At 38.6% G+C, this 14318-nt stretch overlaps 1 protein-coding gene across 1 annotated transcript in view; it reads left to right on the top strand.

The window, feature by feature from the left end:
* Positions 1-13487, top strand: part of ODAD2 (outer dynein arm docking complex subunit 2) — an 86744-nt gene extending 73257 nt beyond the window's left edge. Inside the window, exon 20 of the mRNA XM_040593786.1 lies at positions 12726-13487. Coding sequence (XP_040449720.1) covers positions 12726-12839 — 114 coding nt within the window. The 3' untranslated portion in view covers positions 12840-13487. The remainder of the gene's footprint in view (positions 1-12725) is intronic.
* The last annotated feature ends 831 nt before the right edge of the window (positions 13488-14318 follow it).

The raw sequence follows: 14318 nt of genomic DNA, 5'->3' as shown, positions 1-14318 counted from the left end.
ACAAACAATTTGGACAGAAAAGTTATCAATGCACCATACAGCTAGGGATACCCTGAAGCCCTGACTTTGATCTTGGGTTTGCTTCTTGTTGATCAGACTGTTTCTGTAATCCTTCTGCTTTTCTTTTCATAATCCAAGAATTCATATAAAATTTGAGGTTAAACGTAAGAGTTATTTATCTTTAATTTTGTGTTGACTTCCTGGGAAGTGGGGGTGGAAGCTGATACTTTGTTTAATTATTCAACATCACAAATGCATACAAGGGAATTGTATTTTGAGAAACCACTCTTTGACACATGCCAGTATTCTGCATAAAGATGCTCCTGTTTGGGAAAGGATGTTAAATTCCTTAATTTTATCATGATTCAAACACATGAGACACTGTTTTCATGAAAAAATAGCCTCTTTGAGTTGGGAACTGATGAAAAAGAGAGTACATTCCCCATGCAGGAGTAGTGCTTCGTCTTACAACGGCTTCCACATATTGTTATGATTAGATGGCAGTATGCCCCAAGTTTACTCACCCAAGAATGTCCAGCATGCTGTTAATGTTCTTGTGCTAGCATTCGTGTTGTGAAGTAGTATTTTAGAAGCTAGTTAACCAGCCTTTCCAACCACTGCATCCTACCTGAGATGCCAAGTAACCCCCATACTGAATTGAGAATATTAATCGTGATTCTTTTTACCTTTTGCAGTAGTAGCATTCAGTTAGAAGGCCCACATGAATTTTTTCTTTCTATGTTAAAGCATAGAGTTGCATGGTTTTAGGAAATTAATTTTCACATCTTCCCCCGCATGCTTTAACCAGCTTTAGCAGAGCTTTTATACATGTGCTACAACCTCCACTTACTGAAGCACAACTATAATTTTCTTTTTATAAAACTAAAAAAGCCCAATCAAACGAATAAGTGAAAAACATCCCCAAAATTTGAAGCTTGGAATTAAAGTTGAGCAATTACTTAATAAAAAAGTGGAGGAATAGACCTTTGCTCTAATCAGAAGAAGGTTTTAAATTTAACTTCTATTAGTTAAGTTTTCATTCTCTACTTGATAGCTACATCTTTAGAGAGGGAAGGAAGCAGATCAAGGGCTCTAGTATTTCCTTGCTGACATACACAAGTTAGGCAGGCAGGCAGGTATTATTGCTTGCTTGCAGGCTGCAAAGTGTCTTTAAAAATCTCTGATCTCAGAAAGCTTCCAAAATCCAGCAGCCACTCAAGCAGTTTGTGGCCAGACTGAGTACCTTGAGTGGTTTTGGGGAGTTGTTTTGCTTTTTTAAAAAAATACCTGACTTCACTCACGATGGGTTGACCTTGGCTGGACAGCAGCTGCCCACCCAAGCCGCTCTGTCACCCCCCCTCCTCAACTGGGCAGGGGAGAGAAAACACAATGAAAAGCTCGTGGGTCAAGGTAAGGACAGGGAGGCCACTCAGCAGTTACCGTCATGAGCAAAACAGACTCAACTTTGGGAAATTAATTTATTGCCAATCAAATCAGAGTAGGATAATAAGAAATAAACCCAAAACCTGAAAACACCATTCCCCCGCCCCTCCCTTCTTCCCGGGCTCAACTTTACTCCCATATTCTTTACCTTCTCCACATGAATGGTGCAGGGGGACAGGAATGGGGTTTGCAGTCAATTCATCTCATGTCTCTGCTGCTCCTTCCTCCTCAGGGGGAGGGCTCTGCACACTCTTCCCCTGCTCCAGCCTGGAGTCCCTCCTATGGGGACAGTTCTGCACAAACTTCTCCAACATGAGTCCTTCCTGTGGGCTGCAGTTCTTTGTGAACTGCTTCAGTGTGGGTCTTTTCCACAGGGTGCAGTTCCTCAGGAGCCTATGGGGTCACAAGCCCTGCCAGCAAACCTGCTCCAGCGTGGGCTTCTCTCTCTGTGGGTCCCCAGGTCCTGCCAGGAGGCGGCTCCAGCACAGGCTTCCCACGGGGTCACAGCCTCCTTCAGGCATCCCCTGCTCTGGCGTGGGGTCCTCCATGGGCTGCAGGTGGGGATCTGCCCCACCATGAACCTCCCTGGCTGAGGGCACAGCTGCCTCACCGTGGGCTTCACCAGGGGCTGCCGGGGAATCTGCTCCGGCACCTGGAGCTGCTCCTGCCTCCTCCTGTGCTGACCTGGTGTCTGCAGAGCTCTTGCTCTCACATGTTCTCACTCCTCTCTCTGGCTGCAATTTTGTTGTGCAGATTTTTCCCCCCTTCTTAGATACGCTATCCCAGAGGTGCTACCACCATCGCTGTGATGGGCTCAGCCTTGGCCAGCAGCAGGTCCATCTTGGAGCCGGCTGGCATTGGGTCATTGGACTTGGGGGAAGCTTCTAGCAGCTTCTCACAGAAGCCACCCCTGTAGCCCCCCGCTACCAAAACCTTGCCATGCAAACCCAGTACACCACTCTAGAGAACTATACGTAAATTACAAATACTTTGGTTGAATGTGACCTGAAAGGAGTGCTAATTCAAGCCACCCCTTATCTTTTAATCACCAAAAAACCCCAAAGCCTTTATCTGTCACAAAAAGTGTGCATGGTAATGTTTTTCCACAACACAGACTTTAGACTTCTTGGTTTTGCACACAAATTTCCAGTACTAGTAAATACATTTTATGATGACTGCACCAAACTCTGTTCATAAAGAAATGCTCAAGTGACTCAGAAATTTGGGGTGATCATAGGAAGTTGACTCCTCAGTATAAAATAATGTATTCTTTATATTTGTCTCTAATAACAAAAAGCAGTTTGCCAATCTTGAAAAGTAACTTCTACTCTGCATTCATCATTGCTTTTGTACATTTAATTCTCTGATATTACACATTTTAATCTCTAGATATGAATGAATCATATCTATACCAGGTATACTATAGACTAGGACTATACAAAGACCTTTGCCCATGGACAGCCCCAGATCATTTCTTGTTTGATGATATTCAGAATTCCTTATTTGTATGAGTAAAGCTGAACAGTGTTCATACCATTTATGCATTTATTTATGCCATTTTCTAATTGTAAATTTTCTAGTACATTTACTAGTCTAAAACCAGACTATAAGTTGAAATTACCACTCATCTTCCAGTTTATGTAAATGTATGCACTGTTGCCACCCACACATCTAAAAACATGAGATTATAGATCTGTCTTCTTGTGTGCCACAAAAAAAAGCTTCAAAATACCTTGGCTCGTTATTTGAAATAAATGCTATTTTATGGATCTACAGTGAGAACATCCTGGGTTTATCCCCAGACTTTGATATGTAAGGTTTACTAGCAAAAGCACCCCACTGGTTTTGATTATAATGAATGAATATAGGCAGGGAGACAGACACTTAGACCATTGGACCTAAAGCTATATTAACTTTAGAGATCAAAATCAGTACTTGAAATTGGATACAGAAGAGAGTTTGAAGTCAGTTCATGCATACCAGTAGATCTAACATGCTTTTAAAATACTTTTATAGTCAGATTTTATACCCTGTTTTCAGCATATAAACTGAGATAAACTCAAGATAAACATTGCAAAATTTGTCACTAGTGTGGAAACTGTGGTGTCTCTTTGCTGCAGTTCAATGTTGTCTTCAAAGCCAGACTAGTTATAGTGCAATTCAGGAATATCACACAAACCAGAGGAACACAATGCAGAATGTTTTCAGGGTATTTCTGAGAAGTCAGCCAGAACCCTCCAATATGTGAGGGTTAATGGACAACTTAAGCCTCTTTTTTTTTTTTTTTTCCTCTGACTTGCTGCTGATAGGTTATTTGCAACTGTCCTTTCTTAGCTTTTGAGTAATCTTCATATGACCACTAGAGATAGACAGAAAGAAAAAATGTTAAGTGTTCATATTGATAGTAAACAAATTTGGAAAACTAAAACCGAATTAACAGTTCTTTCTCATGTTCCTATACTACCTCCTCAGTAATATTTGGGAAGGAAAGGCAAGCTAAAAGTCATGGTCCTGTAAAATGAAAAAGAAAGCAAAGTGTGAGAAAGCAGGCAAGTATGGAAAAGAAGCAGGAAATACAGAGAGGAAAGACTGATTAGGCTGGCAGCAATGTAAGGGGAGGATAGTCCCCAACACGTTACTAAGCCAAACTAAAGTATGAAAGGAAAGAAACATCCATGACGTAAGTTTACTGTTTTGAAGGTCCATTACATGTACAAACCAAGCAGGGTCCTGTTTAAATCTTAATAAAATTAATTTCCAGTGAATTGAAAAAAGCTTTGTTAAACTGTCACTCTATTGAGATTACAAAAAAGTTCTTTATTCTCTCTATCCCACTAAAAGCCTTTTATATGTTAATCTTCTTTTGAAAACTACAATGAAATAAAAATAATATAGTGAAATCGGTTCAAATAAAAATATGCTGTAAGACCCTGGGCTTCATCACTTCTGGATTATCAGATCTGCCTATTGCTTTTTGTGGGATGAATTTCATATCCCGTAAGACTTTTTGTACATTGGAATGTTCATGATGATTGAATTCTTTCTTAATATTGTACCGAACATCTTACAGCTCAATGTAGATTCAAGCTGTCCGCCTTTAAGGACTCCAGTTGGTTACATATAATCACACCTTTTAAACAAAGATTAGAAATCATTTCTATATACTGGTTTTATTTAGCTACATTAACTTTGCATGGTGTGTTTATATTTAGTTAGATTTACATCTGAAATTGTTGGAATTATCCCACTGAAGTCCTATAAGTAACAACTTGAGATGGGTAAATCTTTAAACTTAGTGCATTTTAAAGTGTCCTGCAAGTTTACAGTTTTTAAACTATTTCACCATTTAGCATTTTGTTCATTTTGTCCTTGTCACTGATATTCAGAGTTCTCCACCCATTTATTATATCTTCGCACGTAGAGGGGCATCCTTCTCTAAGTATTTTTATGATTATAAGAAATAGACAATTAATACATGTGAGGTGGAGAGAGAGCTGTAGAGTTTATACATATGTTGTAGATATATAAAAACTTGCAAGTATGTGTGAGCACCATACTGTAATTCCATTTAGGCATTCAGATTATGTATTTCTCCAAAGTAATGCAATGCAACGTTTAACCTTATTGGAGAGTATGAGAACTATGTTTTTATTTTATGTTTTATTTATCTTCTCAGGAGTATTTATTTTCAAGAGTGCTGTCCCCATTGTAGTAGGCATAATTCAAATGTGTTGGAGAAATACAGTCCTTGTGCCAAATACCTTTCAGTTTAGTTCTAATAAAGGAGGTGACTAAACAAAACAGACAAAAAGGGACAGAGAGCAGGTACCAAAAACCAAGAAAATGAAGCTGTACCTGGAAGGGTTTTAAGCTTCAAATCTGTCATGGTGTAAATTCAGTTGAAGTTCACTGAAGCTGTGTTTTAAAGAAATAGTAAACAACTCATGGTAAGGCACCAGTAATTATATGTTCAGGATACTTCACTGAATCTGTTGAGCCCTATTCTTCTTTCTCCCTTGTTTCCCAGCGGTTTGTGGGAAGTAGCTTACAAACAGCTGTTTTGTCACAGACAGTCGCGTAGTCAAAAATAATGACTTGCTAAGGACAAGTCACCAGTACTGAATCCTGAGACAGGTGAGATGGTTTAATACCTGAAAGTGCAGCACAAACTTCAGACAAGTTTGTTCTCATCCTGATGTGTCCAGCACCTGTTTGCAGAAACTGTCCAGGTTTGCTTACCCCTGTACTCTTTCACTGGTTTTTTGAGAGAGGAAGGGAAAGGTGAGAAAGAAGAGACAGCTCCTGGCTAGCCTGCTGACCACCACATTCAGTTGTACCATAGCCCAAGCTGCGTCCTTTGGACCACATCATCCCCCCAGCTACCCTTGAGTGACTCCAAAAGGTTATGATCCTTTTTCCATGGCTGCCAGGAGGGAGATGTGTTTCATGGGCGAGGCAAGAGGAAAGACAAATAAGAGAGGAAAGGAAGCCAGGTGCAAGCTTCCTAGGATTTTTCCCACCCCAGCCAGAACACTTCAGGTTCCCACCTCTTTATGTTCAGAGTGAGTGAACTAGGCTGCACCAGGGGTTGCTCTGACTTTAGTCCCAGAGAAACTTTATACAAGAAGGAATCGGCACAGTGGGTGTCTGCCCTGCCCATCTTTTGCCTTTACTGGAATTTCTTGGTACTGGATTTTGTACGTCTGCTAGCTCAGAGTGTTCCCTGCCGTGCAGGACTTTACATCTGAAATCTATTCTCTTTGTGCCACCTGAGAAAAACAAAATTAACAGAAAACACTCCAGAACTTAAACAAGCATCTTCTTAGGAGGCTGTGCATGGTACATGTCTTACCGTTTCACTCAGCTGAAAAAGGAAATAGGGAAATTGGCCTGAATTTTAGTTTAGAAGCGGTGACTTAGCTTAACCTTCATTATGCTTTGATTGTGGAGTATGTTTTATTATTTATAATTTAATTTTATGAGAAGTATTTTCATAGGAATATGTGTAACATAACACCCAAACTAGGTGCTTTAATATTTTCCAGTGTGCAATATGGTGTTGAAAGTTAGATAATGCTGGCTGGATCTAGGCTGATACTTTCTTGGATAAGCTTCCACCATATGCTTTTATTTAAAGTATTTTTTTCTTTTAGGTTAGATTTATAAAAAGCATGTGAAAAATGTCTTTTTTGGAAAAGAAGTGTTACGCAATTAGAAGATCACAGTGCTAGAAAATTAACATCCTTTAGGAAATGCTGCATGTAAAACAAGTCAGATACTAAATACAAATTTTTAAAAACAGCAAGTCCTACCACCAACTGGAAATACTATGTCAATCTACAAGATGTTGTATTGAAGTAAATGTCTTTAGTTCCAGGAATTTTAAGCTCTATGTGAACTCTGACTAGCTTCCCAATACAGATACGAATCTTGTTGGAGGAGTTTGTCCATATTTCCTTCTGATTAGAAAAAACCCAATAAAACCTGTTTTACAGGGCAGAAAATCTAAAGAAGCCAGAAATATAAAGGCATTAAATATTTTTTATAGTTACTCTTTATTCATTTTTTTGCTTTCATGTTCACAGGACTCCAGAGTGTTGAATAGGCTGATCTCTGCTCTTTCCAGCAGCATTGTTCTACACTTTCCACTGTTTTGGAAAACTTGTTGTAGACACATCACATGACTAACCCCTTATTTAAAGATTAATACATTCAAAATTATATTCTTTCTGAAAACACTTCCTATGTTTACTGCTTCCACCCTCTGAGTCTGGAAGCTGCAATGACTGTGACTAAAGGAAAGTGAGTACTTCCAAATCATTGTAACCAGTACACAGAGCATCGCTACCATCTGAGATTTTGTCAGATTTAGGGTTTATTGGTACAGAACTTGTCTACACTTTTTCTGCTTTCAAATCCCCTTGTGCTACTTCTTTTACAGAAATGAGAAATTCTAGAAAGACATCTTCATAGAAAAGGGAATTACTAGCCCAGGTTTGTTACTATCTTGCTCATCCAGGGATCCATACCCATTTTGAAATGACGCTTCTGCAAGTTCTTACATTGATGCTTGTGTTACCTTGTGTTCTAAAGAAATAGTAAACATCTTATGGTAAGGTACCAGCAATTGTATGTTCAGAAAACTTCACTGAATCTTTCAAGCCCTACTCTTCTTTCTACTTTGTTTCCTAGCATTTCATTTGAGTATGTTTGAAATAACCCATTTTGAATTGGTTATTTTGTCATGGTAAAGATACTATGTGGAAGGAAATGCTTTCAGACCGTGGAAGGTAGCTTCATTCATGATGCATGACTATGCAAGCATTATGGCTTATTTCCTTACCTCTTACTACTGCCCTGAGGAACAAGGGCATTTTTGTTGCATCTTTGGTATGCCAGAGAGTGTAAGACTCAACAATAGGAGTTAGCAAAGCATGTCTTCAGAGAAAATTCCTCATCACAGTCTGGGGCACTATAAATTGGTCAGCCTCACATTGATCTCTGTGGAAATTGCAGAGGGAGTCCTCTTGGAATGCTTTTCTGGGCACAAGAAGGAGAAAATGGCTGGGAACAGTCAATTTAGGTTTGCCAGAGGTAAACCTGATTGCCCTTTATGTGTCTAACTTTGTAGATGAGAGGAGAGCCATGGATGTCATTTACCTTGGCTTTAGCAAGGTTTGCAGCAGTTGCTTCCCACAGCATACTTCTGTCCAGGTTACAGTGTGTAACAGTCCAGATGTGTGAACAACCAAATGGATTAAAACTGGCTGTGTGATCCAGCTCAGAGGGTATAGTTCATGGGTTGTAGGCTGCCTGGAGGCTGGTGAGAAGGGCAGTGCTGAAGGGCTCGCTCTTTTGGGACCTGTCCCATTTAACTTGTTTCTCAGTGACCTGGGGAAGGCAATGGACTGCTTACTCACAGGGTTTGCAATGATGCCAAATTGCAAGTTGGGGCAGGGGGGCTGTTTTTGCTACCGTGAAGGGAAGAGCTGCCATTCAGAGATACCTAGGCAGGGCTGGAGCGGGCCAACAGAAACATTGTGAAATTCAGCAAGGACAAATGCAAAATCTGCATCTGAGAAGGACTTGCACTTCCACTTGCCCTTGCAGTGATACAAGCTAGGGACTGACTGGCTGAGGAACAGCTTTACTGAAAAGGGTATGGAGATTTTGGTAGACGGCAAGCAGAACATTAGCCAGAAATGTGTCCTGAATGCATACTGGGCTGTATGAGCAGGAGCACACCCAGCAGATTAAGAGAAGTGATTGTTCCCCTTAGTACTCATTAGACCACACCTAGAGTACTGTTATGGGTAAACCATAATAGGTTCAGCAGAGGACCACCAGGATGATCAAGAGCTGGAACACTTGACCTATGAGGAGAAACTAAGGAAATAGGGCTTTTTCAACCTGGAGAATAGAGAGCTTCAAGCAGACTCAACAGCAGCCTTCCAGTACCTACAAGGAGGTCAGTCATCAAAAAGATGGAGCTAGGCTTTTCGCAGTCATGCAGGGCAAGAGGATGACAGACAACAGGCATAAACTGAAACAAGTAACTGAATGCAGAGAAAACCTTTGTCTCTACGAGGACAGTCAAACACTGTAATAGGTTGCCCAGAGAGGTTGTGCCATCTCCATCCTTGGAGGTTTTCAAGATCAGGCTGAATAAAACGCAGCAGTCCAGTCTAATGTCATACCTGACTCTGCTTTGAGCATGACATTGGACTAGAGAACTCCTGAGAGCCCTTCCATTCTGAATTATTCTATGATTGTGCAATCCTAATATAGTATCACAATTCTGTGCTATTTTAAAGCTGAGATAGTAATAACAAAGTCTTAATTGTTCTAATATTTAAATGATTTGGCTGTGCATTGCTCTTGCTTTTGGAAACTAGAAATGCTACATATGCTCTGTACGTTCTCCAAACAGCTTGTATTTGTGCTTATTTGCTAGTATGACGTGCTAACTGTGCAAAAAAATTTGGACTCCTGCCTTAGAATATAGATACCTGCCAACAGAAAATGAAGGCTACGTAGGGCTGCAAATGTTTTCTCTGTCTATGGAAAGTGCCTCTTATGTGCCAGAAAGAAGCATTTATACCACACACTTTTTTACTGCTTCTCACATCTGTTAACATTTACATGTGTCAGAAAACAATACCTGAACAGTAAAGGGAAGGGATACATGAAGTTCAAGGGCATTGCATCAAGGAAAAGGACATGTTATATGGCACTGGTGCACTCGAATAAAAGAAGATTTCTTGGATTTGTCAAATATATCTAATATGTGGGTGTAGTCTGTGTATACTATCTGTGAATCCATAGCTGAAACGGACAACCCAAATTGCCAGTAAATTGAACTGAACCCATGAAGGGATAAGGAGTGGCCGTCAGGAAGTGAAAGAATTATAACTTTCTTGGTATATACAAAAAGAATAAAATTTATTTTCATTTAAGGCAGAATTTACATCAAAATCTTCAGTTATATTCCTAAATATGGAATTACCTACTTATATTGAAATATTTTGTGTTTTCAGTAATCTCTTCAGCTGTCTTCCTGTTAGCACAAAAGGAGTAGGTTAACTGGCAAATGCTGCTGTATATCCTCAGTCCTTAGAGTCCTTAGAGGCAGCTACTGTATTGGACTGTGTTTCCAAGAATATTTCTTTGAAGTCGTATTGTGAAAATCCTGAGACCAAGTGTAGTACAGGATTTTGTATGACAGGGCGGTTCTTACAGATGTTACCACTGGCAAGTGATTTAGAAGAATAAATTAGAGAGCAACTGATCCTTGCTCCCCTGAACCCAGAAGGAAAAAAAATCAGTATCTGATACCTTTATAAAAATTGCTGGTTGCATTGGTTGCATTAGTACCGCTAATTCTTTAGTCATCTGTTCGGGTACTTTGAACCAGTGTCATGTAGTATGCTGTTCTTAGATGCCTGATTTTCCAAAATGCACCTGTAACAAAGAGAACAGACCCACCGCTACAGCCATTGTCATGTCTTTATATTAAGCTCTCCATGGAAAGTGACAGAAGAATACCTATTTTCCTAAGTCTTCGGAGCCTAGAAAGAAGTGGTTGCTAAAAGAAGAAATAAATAACCTAAATAAATAGAGTCCTATATTAAAGGCAAAGGCCTATTTTTGCTTTTTGCTATATTTCTACTAAATAATGTATCTCCAAAACATTTCTTTGTGATGAACTTCCGCCCTTAGGCATTGATAACAAGCCTTACGCTGAAATTATTATGAAAGTTTGAGTTCCATGCTTAGTACACTGAAAAAGCCTTGCATTAGGTCTGTGCAGATGCAGTGAATAATCACATAAGACATATAGTTTCCTTGCCCCCAAATTTGAAACTTATGGCTTTACCAAAACCACCATATGAATGGTATGTTCATACATATTTTTGGTTTTGAGTCAGGGATATGAAGGATTTATACCAGTTTTCTTCTGTAAGTTATACAAGAAAGTTGTGAGGCACCTAAAGAAACGCTTTAAGCTGATGAGAAATCAGCTGGTGGAAAATAGTGGGGAAGAAAGATTTTCATCTAGCAATATTTCTTAAAAAAGAAAAAACTTTAGGCATCTGATAAGACTTGCGTTCTGGCCTTTGTGCTTTGTAGAGCAGCTTTATCGTTACACAGAGGTGTAGTCTTTGGTCTTGCTTCCAGTTGAAGTCGGTGGTGAAACTTCCACTGACTCCTCTGGTTGCTGACCCTGGCCCAGCTTTTGCATGCAAATACAGTAAAAGAAGATAAAGTTTTCTCATATTGTTTCTTCTCATGTCATTTTAACTCTGGCATATCCTTTCAGGAGTGTTCATAGAATTCTTATCTAGCTACTTGTACATAGACATCTGATTGCAGTAATGGAAATTTGAGGAAGAAGAACTGCTAAAAAGTTTATCATCGATGCCTAATTTGCATAATGCTCTTTTTGACACAATTCAGGCCTCTCACAGGCACTCTTGCAAGTTATATGCAGGGGTCAAAGGGTGAAAGGTGACTGGCAAGATGCTTGTTTTGTATATTTGTCTAACACAAATACTTCCTCAAGTATAAAATGCTTTGATCTCTCTAAGCAAATGCCATATGTGTGCAGCTGTGGCCCATACCTCACGATTGCTAGAAGGTTAGAAAAAGGTAGCATACGAATTTGATGTCTGCATTCAATTTATGCTTTTATATTTAGCAGTTCATAATTTTGTGTAATATTTTAGCTGTATGAAAAATATGCACCGGAGTTGAGTGATAACAGATTTCTCTGTGGTTTGACTCAACATTGTTTGGGTGAACACAGAATCCTAAGTATTGCAGACTGAAAATACAGGTTTTAATTAGAGCTGTCTGAGCTTCAAAATACCTGAGTGCACATTAAGCTTGGCAGATTTTCAGAAATCTGGGGGTTGCATGGAGCTGATTTAAGCTAAGCAAGAATTCAGTTTTCCAGCATACATTGCATTTGCAGTTGCATCACTGACTTGCAACACACTGAAGAAGTGAGATCCAAAACCATTATTAATGGTTTTCTGATACGTAAAAATGTTTTATCATCAAGGCCTGTCTTACGGCATATTTGTGTTGAACAGTACCTTACCTCAAGGGAATTTTCAGTGAAAAAAACTGAACAGCTTCCAGTGTAAAGGAACTACTCCACATGACTGAAAAGCTGAACCAGCTCCAAAAGTTTGGCACCTTCCTTGAGCTTATGTTTTTTACTTTTACATGCAAGACTGATATGCCCAGATCTGTATACCTCAAGCAGTTTAACATGAGTAGATTGCTGTGACAATAAAGAAACCTACTGCAGTCAATGGGACACAAGGGTCCATTCATATGGATCCTGTTTCATGATCAAGGCCAAAAAAAAATGCATGGCTTTGTTTATTAAAAATCTTGAGCATGTACAAATATACTAGTATACCTTGGGAGGAAAGCCATGATTTCAAGTGAAGCATTACTTACAAGAAAAAAATCCAAGTCACAACCAATAGGCAGGCATGATACAGCAAACAGAAAATCAGACATGAAAATATCATCAAAATACCTGTTCAAAGGTACAAATATGATAAAATACAAAGCATTGTGTTCTATGGGTATCTTAGTACGTATAAGTATGCAAAAGTTACATATAGAAGTTTACATATACACTTGTTAATATGATTTTTAGTATTATGTGTGTGGCTAATTCATGCAATTGTTCTAGATGTGATTTGAATATTATTTAAATAATAGCACACATTTCGCTTTCTGTTTCTCTTTTGTATTTTTGCTAGCTCCTACTGGCTATGGTAGGCTCTACAGATGAAACTCTGCAGGAGGCAGCAGCTGGTTGCATAGCAAACATTCGCAGGTTGGCTCTAGCAACAGAAAAAGCAAAGTATGGCTGATGCTTTAGCAGCTTTTACCAACACACTTGTTTTGCAATACAGCTACGTTTAAATACACGATTACTCCTTCTAGCATCCGTATGTCGTAGCAGAGCTCATTTATATGAGGATAACCTAATAACAAAAATAAATCTGTGGAAAGTTATGCTTGTTCTTACATTATTGGTTTGTCATGCCTAGGTTTTATAAAACCCCTAGTTTTGTGTATCTTTTAGTATTACATCTTTCAAAAGACTATCAGTTAAGGTATTTTCTATATCTTTTAGTATTACATCTTTTAAAAGACTATCAGTTAAGTATGTCAAAGACATTTTCTACAATTAATATACGTGTATTTGAAATACATTGTAGATATAAATGGGTTTGCTTATCTGTGATGTTACAATAAATTTTCCTTCACTCTGTGTGTGGTTTTGCAGTGATTTATGAATGTCTTGAACAATTCCCTTTGTGCTAAACTTGTCCAATCATCCTGTCATTATGTTTTTGCCTGTTTGATCGCTTGCAATTCACAGGAGAGGACAAAATGCAGTTACATCAACCTCACATCTGGTGTTATATAAGACTGCAAACAGCTGTAGCAGTAGATATCACTCCAAATTTCCTGTTTCTACCAACATCCGACAAAATAGTGCTTAATTTTATAAGTAGCTGGTGAAATGCGTTTTAATTAACATGTGTTTTACTCAAAATTTACCAACTGTAAATAAAAAGTAGGATATTACATTTATTATCTTAGTGTGGGGTTTTTTTTTCATCTTTAAACTGAGGACAACATTGTATAGATGTAGTTACTTTATGTTTCCACATAAAATTATGTTCAGAATTAGAGTTGCTTGACAAAAAGCACATAAATAATTACTGATATTATAGATTACAGACTCACTGTACGTACCATACTCAACAAATAATACTAAGGCATTTCCTTGAGAGACGTAATGTCTTAATTACAAGCACAGACTGCTGACAAAACTGAAAAAAACCCAAATTTTTAAATAACTTGTGTTTGTCAAGTACTCATTTCTGAATGATTTTTTTACTTCCCTTAATAATTAACAATTTTCTTTTTTTGGAAGCAGTTTGCAATTCCATTATTTTTCCTCTAACTAGCATGGCTACTCAAGACAACTAATTTTACTCTTCACAGAAGCTTCTAAGTAAGACATAACACAAATCCAATTTTTTATTTCTGTTTTTTTCTGAAGCAGATATGAAGGCTCATGTAAAATCCCATTTTGAAGACTGATGCAATTCTGAGAAAGGACGATTGCATTGGGCCCTTAGGGAAGGTATAGAGAATATTTTAAAGGAAACCAACTATGGATAGGTGCTGACAGTGTGGAGATCAAAATATTAATTCATGCAGCATTTTTTGATCAATGCGAACACCAACATAGTCATGTGGTCGTCACAAGTTCCATCAGCAACCGGTGACAAAGCAAATGCTATTTTAGGTATTTTCCAGCTCTGCCCTGTAGG

The sequence above is a fragment of the Falco naumanni genome, chromosome 4 (assembly GCF_017639655.2).
Source record: "Falco naumanni isolate bFalNau1 chromosome 4, bFalNau1.pat, whole genome shotgun sequence".
NCBI classification, from domain to species: Eukaryota; Metazoa; Chordata; class Aves; order Falconiformes; family Falconidae; genus Falco; species Falco naumanni.
This window is presented reverse-complemented; position numbering and strand designations above follow the sequence as displayed.